Raw genomic sequence first — 24,568 nt, forward strand, 5'->3', positions numbered from 1 at the left:
AAGCTACTCAGTTGCCAGCACAATGAGACAAATTAGGTAATACGGCAGACAGTCTGCTTTTAGGTATACCTGGTTCCCATACACAAGGTGTTTCTTTTCTTCTATTAATTTCCAAGATATGGATGCTGGCGATGGGCCAGCGCCTTCATTTGCTTCAATGAGAATGATTTTCTGGTTTTCAGAAACCATTCCAGAATTTTTGGCCACTGTTATTGCAGTCTGAAGATTGTCTCCTAGGAAAAAGGAGAGTGTCCCAAGATGAGGTTGAAGAGATAGAACCAATCACATGAAGTCTACAAAAGGTTGTATTTTAGCTGTGAGGAGAAATTCTCAGGCCTGACCTTCCAAGATTCAAAAATTCCTTTTTCTGGTTCTTGCTGCTTTTCTATACTTTCCTTTGGTATGGTAGCTTCATACAAATGCATTGTTGCCAGAGAGTGGGAAAGAAAAATGAAAAGGCAAAATGCAATCTATTTCGGCCATTTGTTATTTACTTGGTAACTGCTCAGCAAAACCCTATTAGGTTTATATTTTCTGGTGGTTTTATTTCTAGCAAGGAGCAAAGCCACAATAGCCTACCTCTTCTACTTGCTACAACTGAAAACTTGGTCAGCGTGTGAGCTCTCATGACTATGAAACATAAATAATTAGAGCGAGCAGGCACAGTGCAGAAAGTGATCAAACTTGGAGACAGAATGTACAAGGTGATGAAATGCTGTCTTCCCACTCCGCTCTGCTTCCTCATATATCTTTGATGCGAGTGTGAACCCCAGTGTCCAACTTCAACTTGGATGCCCATGCACCCACATCAGAGGGATAGCTCAGATAAAGACATAGTCAGTCTTCCATGGAGATAAAACTCCAGTCTGCCCTCCCCCCACACTGAGCTGGTTTTGTCTTACAAATCCTAGTTGATTTAGATAACTGGTCAATTGGGACCAATCTGTTTTTCCCTCTCATATGTTTCCTCATCTCTCTTGTGTTTTAAATTCCCATCTTATGTTTTAACCAATGAAGAACATGCCCATAAAATCCCTGACACTTAAACCCAATAAAGTAGACCCCAGGATCACATCCTCTCTCCACTCACAACCTCACTGTGACCCAGAAGTGCTGTGTAATTTCCAAGTCTTGCAAGTAATAAACCTCTGATTTTTCAAAGGTTTATGATAGTTTCTACCAAAATACTTCTGAGGTTTCTCAAGAGAGCTATGTGGTGGGAAGACAGTTAGTTCTATGGGAGGCAGGAAGCGTACAGGAACTCTGAGCCTTCGTATGATCCCTTCATGGATCTCACCAGCACAGTGCCAGTGGTCTGTCTGCTTTGCAACAGAGACCCAGTTTGCCATCCATCACCAAGTTCTGCCTTGTAGTGTATGCAGCCCTGACCTGAGCCTCACTCACCTGACAAGGAATTGTTACTTAATATTGAAGAAATCCCAAAAGTTAAATAGGAAAGTAGTAGGAAGAACAGCAAGTACACATGACTAGTAGAGTAACTGCTGCAGCAGATGAAATCAGCATTAAAATTACTTTGGGGCCTCCCTGGTGGTGCAATGGGTTAGTGTGCAGCGCTGCAAGCTGGCCACAGTAGCCTCAGTGCGCATTCGATTCCCGCACCCACATGGCACGGCAGACCTCTCCTGACCTGCCTGCTGCTCCCCTCAGCAGTGTACTTCGTGGATCTGCCTGTTCTTCTCCCCACTCTGTCTCTGGTGAAGCCTCTCACCACTCCTGCGCCTGTGGCCTGTACCCCAGTTCTGTATACATAAATAAATCTATCTTTAAAAAAATAATAATTTGAGTTCCCATAAAGAAGCTTAAATGTACATATGCACATATGCACACACACAATTGTTATTGAGAGCTAGCTACTCCCATCCCCAAAAGCAACTTAAAACTTAGGAAATTAACACAGCAACTCCTAGAAACTGGATATCGAAGGGCTAGTAAGGAGAAAAGCAAAAGTGATCCAAAAGGCTCTTGGATTGTAGGGTTATAAGGAGATGGAGAAGAACAGAAGGAAGTTAAAATTATTGTCATTTCAGCAGTAGAGCTGGAATGGGGAGTATGGGCTTTGGTAGGGAGATGCATCTTGGAAACATGATAGAGTTGCATGTTCCTGACTGGGAACAGAGAAAAGGAAGGTAATGCACTCTCAAAATAGATTAATTCATTAAGAGCTTATTTCTTCTCCATTCAGAAGCATTCACTGAGAAATTTCAGACATTTCCCTTGTGGTCTTTTCTTATGTATCCTTGTTTGTGGGCTTTGGGATTCTGGAGTTAAGAGGAGACAGCGTTTTTCAATCTTTTAGAATCAAAGATCTCAGTGCTGATGGGCCTTTAGGGCAGCTTACAAACCACACAGACTCAGCATACTTCTTTCCCCAATTAGCAATAAAAATCACCGTCATCACACGGCTCATATCTTCTCACTTACTCAAGATCCCCAATGTCCCTGCTCCAAGAGGATTCTTCCTCTCAGAGCCACCAGCCAGAAACACATTACCACATAGCCCTGCTTTGTTTTTTCTACTTCACAATGCTTGTTACTTGCTGTTAATTTAATTGATTGATTAGCTGACTGATTTTCTGGGTCACCCTATCTGAATGAATTTCAGTGCTAGCAGTCATTTTACCTTTCTGTTACTCATCTCCAGTGCCTAGAATGGTGTCTGGCCCATAATAGGCAACTGACAATATTCGTTCAATGAATAAAGGTCTATTTTTACACCAAATTCTCACTGCCTTCAGTACATTTTCGTGTGTACCTGTGATCATCACAGTCCTTATCCGGGCTGAGATGAGCTCTTCCAGGACAGGTTTTGTCTCTTCCTTCAATCGATTCTCCAAGATCAACAATCCCAGAAATATCAGGTCTGATTCTATCTTGTCCCTGGAAGTATATAAATATTATCAAACAAAAATAGCACATTCTGGTTTTTCCTTTTGACAGCAAAGCAAAAGTAAATATGAACATCTTCCCATGGAGTGCTTTTCACTCACGAACTCAAGCATTGTTTCTTCAATGCTGAACATGTGCCAGAATGACCCAAAAAAAAGACAGGAAGAAACAGAAGGGATATTGAAACATTTTGTCTGACTGAATCAAGAAGAAAGGCGAGTACTTTTAAAGAAAAGATGCCCCTTAACCTTCATAGAATGGAAACTAGATGTCCTCAGTGTCTCTTCTATCTGTTGTGGATACCCTGATTCTCTGCACCTGGTGCTGCCCACCAGCAAGGTGGTCCAGCTCTGGTAGAAAACACCATGAGAAAAAAAAGTGAGACATAAGAAATGAAGCAAAATGCCAGTTTCTCCAGAAACCAAGGCTACAATCTATTCCAGGAGGTCTGAGGCCATGATCTCAACAAACAAAAGTTTGAGGCCAAGCTCCCCCACGCTTTCCCCTGAGCTGCTTTCCCCTGAGCTGCAGCAACGCTCTCCTGCGTTGTGTGCATACTGTGTAGAGAAGTTGGCCTCTGAGGCTCCTTCCACAGGATCAAATGCAGAGGGAATATTTGTAGTTGGGTACAAATATTCTTCTAAGATCCAGAACCCTGACAGCTTGAGGAGCTACAAGCAAAAGACAACAGCACTACCTGAATCTGATAAAACCAGGGCTCAGGAATACCCCTGAATCTTGCTCGCCATGTGTATCTCAATGCTAGGCTTCACTTTGGGTCCTGCAGGAACTGGAGTTAGTTATGCTCTTGGGTCACAGCTAACATCTGTACCAGAATAGCAGGAAGTGGACAGGTTGAACTAGTTACCTCAGAGCAGATTCAGAGTGGTGGTTATTTCCTATTCTGAAATTCCAGGTAATCTTTCCAGCTTTAGCTATGGCTGAATTCTTAATCCCACCCCTCCAATCAAGTCGGACCACTCATTATGGATGTGCTCTATCCCAAGTGACCTCTGAATAATTGCTCTACTTTAAAATAGTCCTTCTTATTTCTTGGAAAAGCTGTAAGTTTCCCAGGATCTGACATTGAAATCCTCCCTGGATACTGAGACCCAACTTACATGGATCTACCCCATAAAGATTCCCCAGGAAAGTGACTGCTCCCCCATCACATTATTCTACCTCAATTTAGTTCAGGTTTTATTTGTTCATGTGTTATCATTTCTTATCTGCCTCTATGTCTCATCTCCTTAAGAACTTAGTGAATCACCGGGTTCAACATCCAATTTAACAATGCCCACGTCATACCTGATGCAGGACATACTCACCAAATATTTGCCTCCTTTTCAAAGAGTTTTTAAAAAATATTTATAAATAAAATAAGTTTTCTAAGCAACCTAGGAAAAATTATTTCCTCTTTTGGGAGTTCTAATGCCATGCAGGTTCTCCAAAAACTGAAGTCAGTCTGTCAAGTACGTGGCCATTTAACAAACACCTACGTAAGTGCAGGGAACAAGGCAAAGGAAAAGGAGGAGAAAAGAAACAGCCTCTAACTTCAGAGAATTAACTCTTGAGGACAAAATTAGACTAGATCTTCTTAGTGACATGTAGTCTGGGGAAAGGGCCATGTTTATGTGTAATGAAGAGCGCTGTGGAGTCAGAAAAAAAAAAGTAATCATTTTGGGGTGGAGAAGCCTTCCCGGAGACGGTCTTATCTAGGTTAGTTCTGAAGACTAACTTCTTTAGCACTAGACTGAGGCCCTCTAGTCTTTTGGGTGGTCCTTGAACCCAGACCTGAGGCACTACTTAGGTACTACTTCCAGAGGCAGAAAGATATAAGACAATCAGAGGTCAAGAAGGAACCGAGAAAACGGCTGCAGGGTGAAACATCTGTCAGAGTTTGTGGCCCTCTTGGTGTTCATTTCTGTCACACGGTCATTATAGGGTTCAGTGCATAATCTTCAGGAGATCAGAGTTTTAATCCCAGCTCAGTCCCTTTCCTTTTTGTGGCCAAGGGTAAATCACTTTCTCTGGTAATCTATTTTTTCTTTGATAAAAGAAGTGGTGGAACTAAAGGATCTTCAAAGTCTCTTCTAGCTCAAACGTATGTTATTCTGAATCAAGAAATAAAGTGTCCCTTGAGTGTTCTCAAAACTGGAACTTGGACTAGCATGCTATCTTCTCCTGTTTCCTGTACAGCTATTAGTCTACCTCCCTCTGAAACATCTAGAATAATGAAGAGTGAGCAATATAATACAAAGAGAATACTGTCATCTTTGTGGTTACACTTCAAATCCTTAAAATCCATATATTTTTAAAAAATGAGATATGCAGAAAGCAGGCCAAAAACCCTTCAAGTAATTACGATATCACCACTGGAAACTTTCTGAGTAACATACACATACACACATAGAAAGAATGTTCTGCCCTAATCAGGTATGAGCAAAAGTTGGGTAAATTAACTTAATCTGAGAAGAAGTAGTAGTGATGTGGCTTTAACATAGCAAAGGTAAATTGACTACCTTGGATCAGATTCTCTTTGTAAGCTGTATTCAGACTTTGCTTTGCGTTGGTCAGGACATACACTGTCTTCCTGGCTATAGTCCTCCCCATTGCCTACTGCACATCATGACCCTGCTAGAAGTTCTTTGTTACATGCCTAAGCCTCAAAGACATGAATTTGAAAGTTATATACAATATGTAAACATATTTTATTATCATAATTAGAAGCAGCAGTATAGCGACAGATTATCCATGTATATCTGTGAACAAGTTCTCAGGAAACAAGTTCTACCCCTAATTTTGTTGAATTCTAGAATCGTTACCTCTTTTTCAAATTGTGAGACTCAAGCATTTGACTTCTAGAGGTGAACTTAATGTTTTCTATACTCACCTTGATTTGCATTCATGCACACCTGAAATTTGTTATACTATGGTATTACCTCAATTAAAAAAAATTAATGTAGATGCAATCTCAGAGTTCTCTTCTAGATCCCTGACTTGAGTGACCTGAGTGGATCAAATAAATTTCCAAGGGTCACATTTTGCTAACCCCAGAGAGAGTAGCCTAATCTAATACTCAAGGAGGTCAGATAAGCCACTTGTCCCCCAGGGTCTCACTGCCCATTTCCAAAGAGGCAGGGCTGGGACCAGTCAGCAAATTGTCCCCTGTCTCCACGGGATTAATTTGGAAATTTCCTAAACATCTATACAAGATTTTCTGTGTAGGCACTAAAATATTGTTTATAATTTCCTAAGTCAGGATAGGTTAATACGGTTTATATTATGCTATCATTCTATTATATAGTATGCTGTACTATTATAGTATACATGCCCTATTTTACATTAGAAAAGTGTAGAATTGTTTATATTTTCCCTTGCTCTGTTCTATCAATAAGCACAAAGCATATTTGCACATTTTTAATATTCTATTGATTTTTCCAGGAATGTAATTACCATGTAAACAGAAAGGAAATGATAACTATTTTCCCAGATTTTTTAACCATTTCAGAATCACCTCAGTGACAAGAAGACTGTCAGGATCTCTCCTTCATAAAGCACACCTGTCTCAGTCTGCTTCCCTAGGGCTGCAGTCTGGCTACCCCACGCAGGAGCAAGCAATGGATTTCTCCACTTGATTTAGTGCAGTGAGATGAGACTTTACTGCACTTTTACTTTTGGGAATACACTTATATTTTGATTTTTATTTTTACTATATAGAAGAGCATTGCATTCTTTTATTTTTTTACAGAGTATGTGCAATTTTATTTTAGTATATTAAAGAGAGTAGTCCAAAATAAAGTTACAAAAAGATAGTCTTAAGTCTGACAGGACTGAATGCAAATATGCTAAGCCCCCCCAATGTGAAATTCTGAACAACAAAATAAACCTTAATTATTTCCACAGCACTACTGCTAATAGTGACTGACAGATAGCCTTGGCCACAACCTGGAAGGTGAAATAAGCATGATTAGCCTCAAAACAGTAGAAAATGAAACAGGTAAATTTGAACTAATAAATACTCAAGCTCATTTTAGTTTTTGAACATCCTTATTTTTTAGCTAAACATATCAAAACTTCTTCTAAGGGCCCTTCCAAAGTCTTTCTTTAAACATTACCTCAATATGTGTTAAATCCAAGCTCTATGTGTTTCATCAAATTGTGTATTTTCTAACAATTTTTTCAGAGATGTGTAATATCTTACCACCTTTAACTGATTCCAACTGTAATTTTAAAAGAACTATCTATATGTAGCTCAAAAAGGGACCATGACCCCATTTGCAAAATCTCTGAAAAATTGCTTATATATATATATATATATGTTTGTTTCACAATGCTGTACAATCAACTCATATTTCACAGGTCACACAGTTCTCTTTCATACATTTTCCCAGTGAGTGACCACATGAACTTTGTGATATAAGCAGACAATTATGATTATATATGTGTATAACCATGTTCAGAGACATTTTGCAAGCCATGTCACTGGCCATACCACCCAACCTGGCACATCTCTTCCAAACCACTCAGCATGAACCAATTCCTCCCCCTTACCTTGTTAAGGAAGCAGTGTAATGGTCTATTTCCAGCTTTTTGTAGGCCAGTGCTATGACTCGGAAACCCTGTGTCGTATATATCTGCAGTTCACTAACAAAACTAGTTGGTACTGTTCAGAAAACAACACAGGATTAATATTGCAATATTGACTAATATTGATTAATATGCAATATTGACACAGCTGGTCCTTGGATCTTCCAAGCAGATCCAAGTCTTGCCTATGAAAAGACACTTCATGCTTCTAAAAGAGTACACAAACAAGTCAGTACAAACTCTAAATATATACAGTCAGAGTTAATCTCTTGGGATCCATGAGGTGGGAATGAGAAGGAAGCAGGTGAAAAGAAACAAAGAAAAAAAAAGGATGGGAAATGTGTGTGACTGTTTCTTTCTGGGCTCTATGGGGAGCAACCAAAAGAATGAAAGGAAAGTGACAATTTAGTTATTTTTTGTAACAAAAAACCAATCTGGTCATAGTATGAAAGGGGAATTAGAGTAAGAGGTACTGGGAGTGGGGAGGGTTGGGTCAATTTACCAACAATTGATCTCATAGAGCGAGATTATGGATCTGAGTTGATCATATAACAGAGTCGTGGATTAGCAATTGAAAAGGTAGAGACACTAAAGGCGAAGGGAGAATCTGAGAAGAAACTTAAAGTGGGGCAGGGATGAGAGAACCATCCACCAAGATGGGGAAGACAGAAAACAGATTAAAAAAAAAAGAAAAAATAGAAAGTTAAGCTTGCTTTTGGTACTGAGTTTGGGATGCCAAGGAGTCATCCACTAGCAAAGACATTAAGCAACTGAATTCAGAGATTATGTGCTGAGGGGAAGTGTTTGTCATGTCCAATACAGAGTTGTCAATTGTAGTACAAGCCTACTTATTTACCTGTCTCAGGCTGGCAAAAACTGGCCACCTTCTCTGGTGCGCCCTTCATGAATGCCAGTCGGTCACCCCCCATCACTTGAACAATGACTGTCATCCTCTGCAGTGCTGATGAGAATGGAAACTGATGCAGGATTGCAATCCCTTCCACTGGGACCTGGTTGAGGAGTGAGGAATGAGGAGAGACACACTGACAGAAATTCTAGATGAGAATGGACTCCTCCTCCACTGATCCTCATTTTAGCAAATAAGGGAAACAAGCTCTCACAAAGTTTCAAATGTGGAATTCAAAGACACATCTGTGACTTTCCAGAATTGTGGGCTCCAAGAGATTTTCCCTTGAGTTTGGGTGTTTCAGGGTAGAGCACAGGCAAAGCTTACCTGACTGGCTGTTTTGCAGGGCTTAACAACCATCACTTGTGCCGGCACTCCCTTGATGTGGGAATCAGCCCCAGAAATAGCCATTTTCTGTTACACAAATGGGATATTTTATTGTAGAAATTTATTTCTCATTCCACTGATACTATATTTAAACCTTCCCCTTCAGAAAATCCTCATACCACCTCAACATATACACCGTGTCTCCTCCCTCAGCTTGATGGAGATGAACCGGTCTTATTTCACCACAGGGGGAAAAAACACACACACACATACAATGCACTGAAAATGCTGTGGAACTTGAAGGGCAGACACTTTTGAATTATTCATGCAATTTATCCTGCTTTCTCTGTTGGAATGTGCTATATAAAGGCTCACCCTCCATTTCTGAAGAGCTTAACTTGAAAACAGTGAGTCTGGAGAGTCAGAATTATGTGAAGCCAGCACCTTGCTGTCTTTCTTTTCCAGGCATTGACTAATAATTCCTGCTCTTCCCTCTGCCTAATTTGGATTGATAGTCCTCAGAGCACAACAGGGCAGGGACTATAATGTACATGGTTAATGTTCAGTAAACACTCAGTAATTGCTATCATAATGACCCCAAATTATAGTCAAAGGAACCTTTTAACCAAAGATGTCAAAATGCTTTGTAATCATCATTTCATTGAGTGCTGAAAAAAATCTCAAGAGAAGAAACTGTAATCCCTACTTAGAAATTCAGGAAGGATGGGTGGTTGGCTGAGCTAGATGAGGAGCTTCCAATACCCGTGAGTATCTGAGTGTTGGAAGGATTTCAAGGCTGGTCTTCTTCAGGGAGCTTCACACACGTGTCACAGGAGCTCAGGACTGTACCAGGATGCAGGGGGTGGGTGCGGAGCCATGTGGGTGGAGAGGTATGTTTCCTAAAGGCCATTTACCTCCTCCCCCCATTTTCCAGTCCATATAAACAACGTCAACTATTTGTTACTTATTGTGCTTCTGAATAAGAGTTCCTTTTTAAAAATAGTAACATTGCCTTTTTCTTGTTTTGTTTTAGTTTATGTGAACACTTACCTCATTTTGAGGTTATGGGACCCAAAGTTCCAGTAAGAACAAGGACTTTGAGAGTCAAATATTCAGAACAGAGCCAAATCTAGTACCTAGGAGAGCCAGATTCCTTGTCCTGAACCACACTATTTGCCATTAATCCAACTCCAGAATCTCAGCAAAAGCTCTTTCATGGTCTTTTTCATTGTCTTAAAATCAAAATCACTAAAAAATTTATAAGAATCAAACTCCTAGTAACAATGCATTATCATTATCCTAAGCACTGGAGACAGCAATGATTCCTAATCCTCACGCTCTAAAAAATCTTTGAAACCAGACATTGATCATACTAAATACAAAGAGCTGAAAAACAATTATATGATAATTCTAATTATATGAATATTACTGAATCCATAGCATATGTCAGACACAGTATTCAGGACTTTAAAACTGATCATTCCATTTACTCTGCATGATAACTCCATGATGGAGATGCTTTGTACAAAGGAAGAAAACAGACATGTGTGTCCCTCATTGCTACATGGACTCCATGCTGGAGACCTCACATTTTAGATTACCCTATATCACTCTGACATTAGAGAATATTCTTAAGGTCTCTGCAGAGGATAGACTTACCCAGTTGGTGGCTTCAAACATTTTGAGATCCAGAGGATCTCCCTGTATGGTACCATCAAGAAGGATGAGAGAGTGGCAGCTGGCCATGGCTGCACACAGTGGGCCCCAGGGCAAAGATCTGCCAGAGGTGAAGCTGTGGACTTCCTGGAAACTGAAGACAAATGACAAAGGGTTTGATCCTACTCCTGATGGCAAAATAGAGCTTTGAGGAGAGAATATCTTTACAAAATATAATTTAATGTGCTTTATTACATTAGCATCCAATTTCCAGTCCCATCCATGAGTAGTGTTGTATCTGGTCATTACAGAAGTTTGATGAGTAGAAGTAAGGTCTCTGAAATTGTTTCCTCCCTCTTTTCTTTACCCTTTCCTCTGGCAATTATTTAGTTCCACAGGTAAGGAAGATACTACATGCATCATCCTCAATGATAAATATCATCCACTCCCACCCGAGCTACCAGACCACTTCATTGGCTACCAGTGAGACAGAACAGGCTCACATGGTAGCTAAATGGGTGCACGTAGGTCTCCCTCAATCCTTCACGACAAGGCTGTGTCTTGGTCTCTTTCTCTCCAACATACTTGATGTTTGATCCACACATGGGTGAATGGATTACTAGGAAATCCTAAAGACCATAATGGAAATGAGCCCTGAAAATCATTTTTGAAAAAACATTACACCCTGATCTTTCACCTCTGCATTCATGCCCAAATTGCAGCCATCACTACTGCCACTTCCTGCAGGAAGTGACTTTATCTAAAAGTTACTAAGGTGTAACACAACAACATGGCCGGTTCTTTCATCAGCCTGGGCCTCGCTAAGGCACATCTTTGCTGTGAGTCTATTCTGGATTGTGTGGTGCAGTAGGTAGTAGGTGGCTCATGAAGCATTTCCATCTGGAGGACTCTGTGTGGCCGTGGTGCTTCCTTCACTTGGACCAAATCTGCTCCTTAGAGCAGTCAGAATCTACTTTTCTCCCTCCTCCGCATGTCATTGTCTTTCAGATTTGCTCACTAGCAGGGCCATGCCTTTTTTATCCCCCTTTCTCTAGTGCTACTCAGGGACCTTTAGCTGGGCCTCTAACTATACAGTTTCTTGATCTCTCAACTTCTTTTCTCTTCTTGGATGAGTCTGTCGTAGTTTGTCTTAAAGTCTGGTCACCAGGATCAAACCCCTAGTTCTCATGATATGGGCCCTGTATTTCTTTTCATATGGCCTTATGTGGCCCCAGCCTCTTCTTGAAATAGCCCATGTCACAGCACTCATGAGTCAGTCATATTTCTTCTTGGTTTCCTCATTAAACTTCCCTAAGAGTTCAGAAGCCATTTGACTGCCTACTGACCCCGATAATTATGTCTGTTATTATTATTATAAATCAAAGATCAAGTTGTCCTTGTGGTGTACAATAGTTGTCTTTGTGGTGTACCTACCCCCCAGGTACTTTAGTAAACATCTAAAGGAAAGAGATTACTGAGAGTGTGATTAGCACACAGCTTAAGGTCACATAGTAAAACAAATACAGACCAGGAAAAGATATATATTTAAGACAGCAAAGCTATCATCAGTATTGAATTCCGAGTGTGTAATTTTTAGTTCCTGCAGATTGGGTCAAACCCTGGATTGCACACAGGTAAACAAATCTCTTTCTCACCCCCATGTATTCTTATTTGAATGTTATGATTTATCAAGACAAGACATCATGCCAGTGGTTCTTGAAGTATCTCCACACTGGAAAGACCTTTTTTGGAAGAACTACTAGAGATAAAACTTTTACAAAAAAAGTTATTTAATAGCCAGTAAGTTAGGCACTAACTTCTTGCCTAGCATTGAACCATTTGTCTTTTATGTTATTACTTACATTTTCTGAGTTTTATTTTAAATTTAAATTGCTCCTTTAGTCAGTTGATGGCAACTTGGAAGGAAAAGTAGCAGGCCTAATAATCAATAGACGAAGCATTATGTCCATTGTTTCTATTTAAATTTATATTAAATTTTACTTTCAGAAATAAAAACTTTCAAGTTTATAAATAACATGATGTCAATTCAATAAGTAAAAGCATTCAAAAGCATACTTAATTCATTCAGATGAGCATCTACTGTGCATACTATGTATGCACAATACAATGGCATTAAGGTTACAAATATAAGTGCGGAAAAGACTACTCTTAAGTTGTACGCATATTTGAAAAAAATGCACATACTTTTTTGCTGAAGATAGAACAAAAAAAATATGCTAATCAATAAGGAGACCAAATATATAAAAAACACTCTCTTCTCAAGGGAAAAGTGAAAAGAACTTGAGAAAGTTTAACACATAGAAGAGGCTTCTGCAGACTGAAATAGTTAGAAGCACCAAGATTAATTTTCTAGCATAAGAAACAGACTTGTTTACAAATAAGTATTTTAATATAAAGGTGCATTAAACACAAGTAATTAAAATATTTTATGGTTAAATTGTATGTCATCTGCAAAATGCAAATAAAAGTCATAATACAAATTTTTGGTATAGGTGTTCTGCAATTTTCAGTTGCAAGTGTGAGCGGGAAATACTTTCATTAAAAAAAACAAAAACAAAAACGGGCCCGCCCTGGTGGCACAGTGGGTTAAGCACAGCACTAAGAAGCTAACGCCACTTCCACATGAGTTCAATCCCCGCCTGCCCTGGAGGTGATCCACCTGGTGTGGCAGACCTCTCCTGACCCGCCCGCTGTTCCCTTCAGCAGTGTACTTTGTTGATCTGCCTGTTCTGCTCCCCACTCTGTCTCTGGTAAATCTTCTCACTTCCCCTGCACCTCTGGCCTGTACCCCAGTTCTGCATGCATAAGTAAATCAATCTTTAAAAAAAAAAAACAAACCTGAATGTCAGCTGCTTCATGATCTGATCACATTGGAGTTGATTGAGGGAGAAAAAACAGACAGGGAAGTGAACACAGTCAAGGCCACAAGAGGGCCAGTTAAGAGGGCCCTGCAAATCTTTACCACACCAACCTGCCAAAACTGGAGTCTTTTCTGGCTAGGAAAGAGGAGTTTCCAGCAATCAGAGTTGGAATTCCCAGAAGTAGCATACCCAGGATCCTGAGTACAATAGCTGTGGTTGGATAGAAGTTTCTCTTCCTGAAATTCAAAATTCGCCTTCTGCCCACCTAATTCAGCTTGTACCAGACACTCAAAGGGCAGCACTTTGGCATCAACCACGTTAGTTACACTCGGACAAGTTCAGGTCCCTAACTAATACACTGAAATCAAATTATATTTTAGCAAGGATTTGAATGAATGTGAGCACTTCCCCCATCATTTGCTGAATGTGTTAGTAGTATGGGCAAGAAGTAGGGTGTAGGGGAAAATATGCATGTTTGGTAAAACTTGGAAGTGTTCCAGAAGAGAAATTAAATGAAGACACCCTGGCCACCACAACTTGCCAAAATCAAAGCCAACTGTTTCTGTTATTAGCTTTCAAGAGAAAATGCAGAGTGCTGAGAAAAGACAAACTACATTTAATACAAGCTACTTACCTATTCCTCTCGCAGGGCACAACTCCCCAGAGATCTAAGCCATCCCTTGTTAAGGTGCCTGTCTAAAGAGAAACAAGCACTGGTTTACTTTGAAGTCCCAGCAACCACAGAGTGGAGAGCAAGAAGGTATGTTTTAGCAGGAAAATATGCATCGCAAACAACATTGAGATGAGCACTTCAAGGAACAACATCATAAAGTGTATATCTGGAGACCTGGGAGAAGATTTGGTGAGCTTGGGCCAGTTATGTGGCAAATGGACACTGAATCTTTTAGAATTTCAGTGTTCTTGGTGATAAAAGGAAGAAAACAATTTCTACCTTACATATTTCAAAGATTTGAGGCTCTCATAGTAGACAGAATGGATGAAAGGTCCTTGGTAAGCCTCCAGTATCTGGGAGTCAGTGGGTCACTTACCATTTATGGCAGAAGATAAAAGTATTTCATTAGAAATTAGCAATGAAAGTAGAATTTTTCACTCATCTAAAGAAAGGGCTGTTAGATGACACCTCATTGGTAAAAAGGTGCTTCTTAGTAATTTTCTCAGTGTAGCAGAGTGATGAAGGACTTTGCCCGTAGTAAAACACCAGCTGCCAAACTGGGACAAACTGTTTACTCCCTTGAAGTTTCAGAGCCTGTATCTGAAACATGGTCATAGTTGCATAAAGTTGTTGTGAAGATTAAGTGAAATAATAAAATGAAGCACTAGATTCAATAGCAAGCTTAGAATAAAAGCTGGTGACAATGAAAACTGCACAGTCCCTACTAACTTCTAATTCCAAGTCACATCTGAATGACCTCTCCCCACCCGTTTCAGTTGTGACAGTTGCACAACAATGTGAATATATTTAATGCCACTCATATATGATGAAAATGGTAAATTTTATGTGTTACATACAATTTACCTCAATAAACATATAAATTTTGAAAAAAAAAATAAGGCAACAGTAAAATACCATTTAATGGTTCCCCCACAGCCCAAAGAACATGTAAAATTTTCTGAGCCAAACTTTCAGCATCTACAAATACCCTCTCCTGTCACTAATGTCCTTCTCTAGTCAAAATCAGACCCTGTTCTCCTCCATGCCTTTGTCTGTATTCACTAGCCTGCAATGTCCTTGTATTGCACATAGTTTTGAATTGCCTATATAATATAAAGTTTTGACAGATTAAACCTTTCTGATGGGGAGTAGCCTGCCTTTCTCAGGCTAGCCAGTTCTCAGGGACAGGCAGGGACTCAGTCAACTGCATTCCTCATGCCAACTAAGCATTCAGGAGCCTCACCTCCTCCAGGTGTCCTGCTCCCCTAGAGACAATATTCTTCAGCCTTAGTCACCCTAGAACAAGTATGAGTGGCTACTAGGGACTTCCTCAGAGCTGAAAACTCACAGATGCCACTCACACTGGCCAAGCTTGTGTGGCCGCCCTGTCCTACCTTATCTTAGCTGCCACCATGAAGCCCATGGCCTCACTGCTCGTGTAGCTTTTTTTCTGCTTCCTAATCACAAGTAGGCATTTGTCTGGGGTCCTGCACCCAGTGAGCCATAATTCTCCTTTCTAGGGACTGGGAGTAACATTAAACTTGTCTGTAAATGTCATTGATCTCTCCCTGCCGTCACCCATCACCTTTATCAATTAAATTTTCATTTCTAGCTTATCCTTTCACAACTTCACTTCCAGCATCTGTATATAGCTAAAAGAACACATTCAAGAGAAAAGGCCATAAGAGACTGGTTGCAGTAACTGGCATATATCCAAAGGGGAATTTTGAACAAGATACTACAGATGGGAAAATACGGTACATGTTTGATTGGGGCTTTACTGCCATCAAGTATCATAGTGTTGCATAGTTAAATTAAGAACTGGGCCTCCCTGGTGGCCTACAGGTTAATTAAATCTTAGCGATCTCACCGCAATAGCCTGAGTTCGTTCCCTGACCAGGAAAAAGACCCATGTTGCACAGAAGAACTCTCCTGTCTCACCCACTGTTCCTCTCAGAAGTGTATTTCAGTAAGATCCACCTGTTCTGCTCCCCACTCTCCCTCTGGTGAATCCTCTCACCCCCCCCCCCACACACACCTCTGGCCTACACCCCAGTTCTACTATGATAATCTTTATGAAAAAATGTAAAAATCTTCCTTTTTATTCATTCATTAATTCAAAAAAATAGTTATTGATCACTGATATAACAGGCAATACCCTTAGCATTAGGGATACCGAAATGACCATAACAAAAGATTAAAATTTTGTTTTTTGTCTGACAGTTTTAACTGTGGAGTTAACAGAAGCTATTTTAATTAATTGGTTTTAAGATAATATTGGAACTGAAACAACCTCAAGATATACCTATCCAGGTACCTGTTCCCTCTCTTCTAAACCCCAGAATGAGAGAGATCAAGAGGCCTCACTTTCCTAGAGAACACTCCCAACCAGACAGAAGTGAAATCAGGTGCCCACATCCTGTATTTCCTGCCTCGCAAGAGCATAAAACACCTCTACATGATGACAGTGGTGATATAATGGACTTGAGATATAATGGAGATGAAAACAAGGATGAAACCCACATACCTTGTCAAAGCAGACAAGATTTAATTGTCCACAGACATTGATCCTCTGGGGACTGATGCAAAAGATGTCTCTTTTTCTCAGCCTTCTCTGGGCATAGATAATGCCCGTGGTCAGGGCAGCGGGCAGAGCAGGAGGAACGGCAATCGTGATCACATCCAGGGCTTTCTTCACCACCTCCCCGGCAGGTTCCTGGAAGACAATGGCTCTTTAGCTGTTGTATCAACAGATCAATCAGTAATGATCAGTTCTGTGCATAGGACATTTTTGTGTACTTTTTTCAGGTCAAATTCCTGGGAATGACAAGAGTGGGCCCACGGGTGTGAACATGTTTATGGCTCTCCGTGTATTTTGCCAATGTGTGAACCATTTACAGTAATTAGCAGCAGATAACACTGTATCAGTTAGCAAAGGCCTCCCCAACACTATCTGGATTTTATTTAAAGTTCTTCAATCAAGAGCTAAAACATACATTATTGAAAAAAATATACTCTCGGTTAGAAAATGAAAAAAATACATAGTGTAAGGAATGCATGCAAGAGACGCATATTGGTATCTCAATAATGACTTTATATTATTAGATGGTCTTATATCATTAGATCTGTTACTATAGAACTTCATAATCAATTGCTTATATTGGGGAACAAAAGTATATAAGCAGGTCTCCACGTTTCCCAGGTTTGTAAACCATGCTCTGAATTGAGGTCAACATACAGTGCATGGACTTGAGATATAATGGAGATGAAAACAAGTGCAAGTGTCCACATATGTAAAGAATAACAGAGCTTACCCCACTGAGCACGTAGACACACAGAGTATAGATCATCCCGATGGTGGCGGTCCCCACAAGGCACAGGAGGAACATGATGGCATCCCTGTAGAGCTTAAAGTTCATTGGCTTGGGGTAGAGAATGGATCTCACGAGGTCCCCCTTTGCAGTGTTGAATCCTGAAGCAGTAAACACACACCCCACACTTTGAGGTTGACAAAACCTAATGCAAATATTCTTCTAACCACCGCATTGACTTTCCATTTCTCTAAAAATATTTAGACAGTGTTCAAACTCAAACATAACCAAAGGATAACTGGAAAAATACATACTAGGGTGGTAATATCTTATTGCTTTAGGTCCTATGACTCTCTATGGCCTCCACCTCCTCCTTTCAGTTTTAATGCATCACGGTGATAGGAACTCACCACACTGGGAGCAGGACACAGCCTTCCCAAATAAATCTTCATTTATAAGAAACAACCTATGAGCATGTCAGCTCACGAGTCACTTAGTTTACTTTCAAGGGTGAGTAATGAACTGGTAGAGCTACATCTCATACTTTTCAAAGTTAATTTGTCCATTTCTAACTTGAGATTTTGAGTGAGAAGACCTGAGTTTTAGGTTCAGTTCTGTCTCTGTATGACTTTTAAAAAGTCACTTGAATTGTATCCACCTTGGTCTAGTCACATACAGAGTGGGAAGTGTAGATATGATTGATATGTGGAAACAATTTATAAACTACAAAGCACATATATAATAATTATTGTCATCAATATTATTATTTTTAATAAAATGCATGAGTGTTCAATTCACACTTAAAATATACAGATTTTAAACAAGCAAATGTATGTCTACATCTGGTTTGTTTTCTAAAGGTTTCTCCTTACCTGATAAATTTAAGGCACTAGACAATTGATAACAAAAAGAGATGCTAACGAACCAGTCTGTAGCACCACCGCTCTCACGGCGCCGGAACAAGCTCCTGTGGCCTGGATAACCTCCGTTCCACAGAAGAGGATGTGCCGTTTGTAATCCCCTTCACTCTGTGTTTTCCAGGGCACACAGCTATCCGTCATGAATAATGGAGTTTTAGTGACTGGAATACTTTCTCCTACAGAAAACAAGCACCTTATTTTGTGAGGTAGATGCCTGCGCTCATTTGAATCATGCACACTGGCAGACATTTGCTATGAGACTGTCACATGGCGGGAGCAACCCAAGACTGGGAGACAAGGAGAGAAGCACAGTTCTTGTTTCAAGTAGCTGTAGTCCAGAGGAAGAACCAGATATGCAAACAAGTAAGCTTAATATCATGTTACAAATACTATGAGTACTTTAAAATCAAACATGGCTGCTAAAAGAGGCAGGAAATAAACATAGAGGGAGCAGTCTAGACAGTGGGGTGTAGAGAGTAAAGATATATGAGAAGGTAAATAAAAGGCTTATTTACAGAAGGGGAAATGAAGAAATAAATAACTCAGGGAGAAAGCGAGGGAGAGAAGTTGGTTAATGTGTCCTACCAATTCTGCTGACTTGGAACCCCAATAGCGCAGTGGGAGCTGGCAAAAAGCCTAGAGTCAAGGCACAAGCCAAGAGGCCAAGGGACCCCAAAGGCCCACCTGTCTGGTTTTATACCAAACCTAGCTGCTCAACAACACCCTCAGGTCCCAGAAATTCTCCTTTCAGTGATGATGGGATTTGTAATTCCTAGAGTCTTAATCACTTTGGCCAGGAGACCATAAAAACCTATGTCTGTGGGATTCATTCAGGACATCCTTTCCCCCTAACAAGAACTGTGTAGGACCAAGCCTGGAGGACCCTACACATATGTATTTATCAGACACTGATGGCAGGAAATGGTTGGGGAGATTTTAAGCTTTTCCTATGTATGTATGTATTTCTAAGATGTATTTATTTATGCATGCAGAACTGGGGTACAGGCCAGAGGTGCAGGGGCCATGAAAGGATTCACCAGAGACAGAGTGGGGAGCAGAACAGGCCGACTGATGAAGTACACTGCTGAGGGAAGCAGCGGGCAAGTCAGGAGGAGAGGTCTGCCGCACCATGTGGGTCAGCTCCAGGACCAGAGTTCGAACTCACACTGAAGTGGCTGCAGCTAGCTTGCAGAGCTGCATCCTAACTTGTTGCACCACCAGGGAGGGCTTTCTTTCTTTCTTTCTTTCTTTCTATTTTTTAAGTGAAGTGCCATTCTTTGATGTTTTTGTTAGTATTTTGACAACATAAAATTTCTTCCCTTAGGTGTGACCCAATCTCAACTGCAATCCAGCCTCCAACCTCACCAGACTTCAATTCGTTCCCTGTGTTGTAGAAAAACATGTACTCTCTTGCACATAAATGTAATATAACTGCCCCAGTTAAAAGATTAAAAGCCCCACTCATGCCGTTTGTGGTAACACAAGAGAGTGCCAGGCTTGCCTAGCAACTTGACAAAATTAGGTTATTTTCCCCACAAATAGGTCCATTTGTTCTGAGAAACAGTTTGTAAAGCTTTCTATTTGTCTTTGCAGTGGGAAGTATAAAGCCAGAGGCATGTTATGGTCTCATAGGGTCACTTTCAATAGAAAAAAAATTGTATTTGGCATTGCAAAATTTCTAGCACCAAGAAATTTTCATGAATCTATGGATTCCTTAAAGAAAAGAACTTGACCAGCCATGTTTCTTTCCCCCAATAATAGATTACTGTGTGTTCTTATTATGTTATGTCTCAAGAAATGACAACCACAGGAGCATCACTGCATTTTCACACTGAGTTATCATATCATCCCATTCCATCTTTGAAAATGACTTTACAATTTTTCTTTATCTCACAGAAATAGCACATCTCTCCATAAGTGCACATGTGAGTGAGAACTTGAGTGACTCCGACACAGTGACCTCTTCTCTGAACTTCAGTTTCCACATCTGTGAGATGTGACCAGTTCTAAGTTTCCTCCCACCTCCACCCCACTACTTAACAAGTGAAATACAATTTGAATAACATGCCTAGTGTGCAACTGAAAGTAACAATTTGCTCAGTTCTGCATCATGAAGTTTCCCACATTTAAGCCAAGCTGGGAAGATCTTGGACTTGACCTTGTGCATTTCAGGATATCATTAGTGATTCCAGCCCTTCCAAATTGATCAGAATACATATTCTATGTAAAAATGCTAAACAGAAGCTACAGCTGATTCTGACACATCTAATGACCTCCACAATCCTTTTAGATAAAATGACAAGAGTTTTCATAACCCTTTTGTTCAAGAAGGAAGTGCTAAGCACTCAGAGAGTCATGACTGTATGGAAGAACAAGTAGGACTAGCTTTAATTTGAACCCTCAGAATCAGCACAGAGCAGAACTCTTAAGTAAGATTAAGCAGGAATAAGCAGCCCTAGGTCTGGCCATTGTCATTCTGAAAGAGGAGAAACAAGAGGAGAGGTGTGGGAGCTGTCAGGGTGCTTGCAGAGGCTACAATCCTGAGATACAAGGTACATACCTGTCAGCATGCCTTCATCGACCACACAGCTGCCATCAATCAGGACAGCATCACATGGCATCTGTACTTTGTTCCCTGTCAAAATTAATAGATCTCCAGGGACCAGGAAGCGCGATTCCAGCTCTTGGACTCCAACTGAAAGAGGGAGGAGACAGTGTTAAATCAGGTTTTTTCCCCACAAAAACACAATCCAATATCTACCTAAATTGGAAATCAATAAAAGAAAGCAGCCAGAGTATATTTTTAAGGAGGCTATTCCTCACCATTAATTCAAAATCTGGAAACAGTTAAAAAAAAAAAGTATAAATTCAATTGTAGGCAATAAAGATCCTTATGTATCAAAAAAAATAGTAAACAAAGAAAAAGGAGAAAGGTAGATGATAAATTAGGTTTTCTGATAAAATCAGAAAATACATTTGAAAGTTATAGACATAGACCAGAGTAACATTCCTGATATAAAAAGTGTTCCTGGTAAGAACTGCATAGTCAATGACTATAGACCAAAATTGCTAGCAGCCAAGCGTTTACAAACACTCTCATATACACACTCACACCCATAAATACTCACAAATACACTGCAAGTGATGTGTTTAAACAATGGAAAAACGGGGCCTCCCTGATGGTGCAGCCGGTTAAAACTAAAGCCGCTTCGGCATGAGTTCAGCCCTGCCTGCCCCCACATGGTGGAAGGCCTCTCCTGACCCACCCGCTGCTCCCCTCAGCAGTGTACTTCATCAGTCAGCCTGTTCTGCTCTAGGCTCTGTCTCTGGTGAATCTTCTCACCGCCCCTGCACCTCTAGCCTGTATTCCAGTTCTGTATGCATAAATAAGCAAATCTTCAAACAAAAAACAATGGAAAAATACTCATTCTTACTCATAATAAGAACTTCTTATTATGAATTATCAAATTTCTTTCTTCCTGCCTGCCTGATTTTACTTCTCTCTTTTCTTTTCTTTTTCCAAAGCTGAAAGCTTTTAAAGGGCTAAGCAAAGAAAGGCACCCACACAGGGAGCTGGGTGCACTAGGGGAACAGGTAGTATCCAGCTCCTGGCACTAGAACCTGGGATGGCAAGACCTGTTTACAAAGTCTGGTGCAGGCAGTGAGAAGCCAAGGAAGAAGAGAAAAGTGATACGCACTGTGGGATGAGTGGCAGACAGGGGTTCAGGGTGAGAGTAGACTGATGTGGTATTTTGGAGGCTGAATAGAGTGAAAAGGGTGTGTGTGTTGAGGGGTGGGGGTGGGGGAGGACCGACCTTGGAGCCAGTGTTGGAGAATGGGTTAGACCTTTGTCTCTTAATTTGAATTTGTATGATGTTCCTGCATAGTTAAACTCAGATTTGATGGGTGTTTGGTACAAATTAGTAGATATAACAAGGCTAGTGGGATCCAGGTTTCTCATTGAAAAAGGAAACTGCCAATATAAACAAATAAAACTACAATGAGTTCTGGTATTTGGTTTAGAATTGTAGATAACATTAAAAGCTCACAGTTTTCAGTAAGAAAATAATGTAGATGTAAATGTGTATGAAATAAGGATATAGACACATCTAATGTGTTCTCATCTGATTTGTTTCATCCACATGTTCTTTAGTTCTGTTCTCTGAGAGGAACTGGGGTCAGTGGAAACCCAGTAGCGATGTGGACATCCAGTGGCCAAATTGTAGCTTCTAAATTCTACTCTCTCCCCAAAGAAAATCAGATTCCTTAAAGTAATGGCTGATTACCAGGTCAGTCCAGGAAAAATATAATACAAGCTAGAATATCTTTTTCCACTAAGTAGGAAGTGATGGGCAAAGGCGAAAAAGGCATCAAAGCCAACACAAAGGCTCTGACCATCTAAATCTGTAACAATTTGGGCATCAAAGGAAATAATGATGATAATGACCTATAACCCATCCAATAAAATAAAATTTCATGAGTCTGTAATGACACAAATAAATGAATCAACGTGTAGGGAAAATATGACAATTAATGTAGGAGGAAAGATAAACCAGAAAGTCACTGTTTGGCAACTGTCAAAGTAATAATTAACTTAGCCAAGAAATATTAATGAATACTAAAACTAGTGGGTGAAAACTTGTGGAGTTGTATTTATTTAACTTCAGAATGTCTCCCCACAAAATAACTATCAATTACAAAAGGGAAAAGTGCAATTTTACAATGGAGAAACCTGGCAGACACCATTTAATTAAGTAAAGCAAGTTAATGTTGCTGTAATAGGACAAATTTAAATTATGTACCAGCTGAGAGGAGGCAATGAAAACACAGCATCACTTCTGTGATATTCCAGCCAAAAATGCAGAATCGAGTTTAATTATGAAGGAACATCAGATAGATCCAAACTAAGAGACAGTCTACGAAATAAACAGAGTTGAAAGAGTCAAGGTCGAGTCAAAGAAAGACTGCAAAAGCATGACAAACTGCAATATTGTGTGATCCTGGGGCCTCTTCTTTAAAAGAACATAATGAGGGCTGTCCCTGGTGGCACAGTGGGTTAAAGCACTGCACTAAGAAGCTAAAAGCCACTGTAGCGTGAGTTCAATCCCCATCCCAGAGGTGATCGACATGGTGAGGCAGACTTCTCCTGACCAACCCACTGGTCCCCCTGGCAGCATTCTTCATTGATCTGTCTGTTCTGCTCCCCATTCTGTGTCTGGTGAATCCTTTCACCGCCCCTGCACCTCTGACCTGTACCCCAGTTCTGTATGCATAAATAAATAAATCTTAAAAAAAAATAATGAGACAAATGTGAAACTTAAATAGGACCTGAGCATCAACTGGCACTAATGTATCAATTAATTATTAAAACTTCCTACTATTAATTGCTGCATGGCCATTTCATTAGAATAATGCTCTTGTCTTAAAGAAATATACCTAAGATATATGGAGGTCCTGTAGCCATATGTCAGCAAATTATTCTCAACTCAGAAAAAAAATATTTGAACTATTCTTGCAAATTTTCTGTAAGTTTTAATTATTTCCTAAATAACGAGAAGAATGTACACGAGATAACACTGTTCACCTATTTAATTAGAAAAGTTGAAAAACTTGTGAGAATATCCTGTTGGCAAGGCTCTGGGGAAGACACATTCTCTTACACACTTCTGGTACAAATACAAACTGGTACAATCTCTAATGGACAAAAACTGGCAATATCTGCTTAGCAAAAGGACATTCTTTTCTTTAACTCAGCAATTTTGCCTCTCAAAATGTATACCAAAGATAGACTGGCAAAAATACAAAAAGACATGCACAAAGCTTTTTATCATAGCACTACTTGTAAACTAAATGACTTTTAAAAATCATCCTGTACAAAACAACTGAATAAACAATAATTCCTCCATGCAAGAGAATACTGTACTATTGAAATAATGAATTGTACATGTATAGCTGTATCATATACAATTTGCATTTTTTTATTTGTTAAAGAATTATTTATGCATACAAGAACTGGGGTACAGGCCAGAGGTGGGGGGGGGTGAGAAGATTCATCAGAGACAGAGTGGGGAACAGAACAGACACATCTATTTAAATATAATGCTGAGGGGAGCAAAGGTTAAGACAGAAGTCTGTTGCTCTATGTGGGTGACCTTTCTGGCCAGGGATCAAACTTGGGCAGCAGTGGATGAGGATAGCTTCATATTACTCCACCAAGGAGGCCCACTTTACATGTTCTAATGTAAGATTAGTAAAAAATAAAAAAATAAATTCTATAGGGAGAATTTTTACATCAGGTAGAGAGAAGAAAGATAAGCAATAGAGATGCCAGATGTCTTCTGCTTTATGGATTTCACTTTCAAACCATGTGGATATTTTATACTATATTTTTACAA

General features: G+C 40.0%; 1 protein-coding gene across 1 annotated transcript in view; it reads right to left on the reverse strand.

Annotated features, from left to right (window-relative positions):
- The window catches only part of ATP13A4 (ATPase type 13A4), a 106,242-nt gene that overhangs the window by 26,523 nt on the left and 55,151 nt on the right, over positions 1 to 24,568 (reverse strand). The window contains exons 9-19 of the mRNA XM_004675106.1: positions 20,734 to 20,868; positions 18,179 to 18,349; positions 17,257 to 17,414; positions 16,470 to 16,658; positions 13,904 to 13,965; positions 10,391 to 10,541; positions 8,732 to 8,818; positions 8,354 to 8,507; positions 7,462 to 7,573; positions 2,774 to 2,898; positions 70 to 233 (exon numbers count right to left, since the gene is read on the reverse strand). Coding sequence (XP_004675163.1) covers positions 70 to 233; positions 2,774 to 2,898; positions 7,462 to 7,573; positions 8,354 to 8,507; positions 8,732 to 8,818; positions 10,391 to 10,541; positions 13,904 to 13,965; positions 16,470 to 16,658; positions 17,257 to 17,414; positions 18,179 to 18,349; positions 20,734 to 20,868 — 1,508 coding nt within the window. The remainder of the gene's footprint in view (positions 1 to 69; positions 234 to 2,773; positions 2,899 to 7,461; positions 7,574 to 8,353; positions 8,508 to 8,731; positions 8,819 to 10,390; positions 10,542 to 13,903; positions 13,966 to 16,469; positions 16,659 to 17,256; positions 17,415 to 18,178; positions 18,350 to 20,733; positions 20,869 to 24,568) is intronic.

Source organism: Condylura cristata, unplaced genomic scaffold (assembly GCF_000260355.1).
Source record: "Condylura cristata isolate star-nosed mole 26May11 unplaced genomic scaffold, ConCri1.0 scaffold00003, whole genome shotgun sequence".
Lineage (NCBI taxonomy): Eukaryota > Metazoa > Chordata > Mammalia > Eulipotyphla > Talpidae > Condylura > Condylura cristata.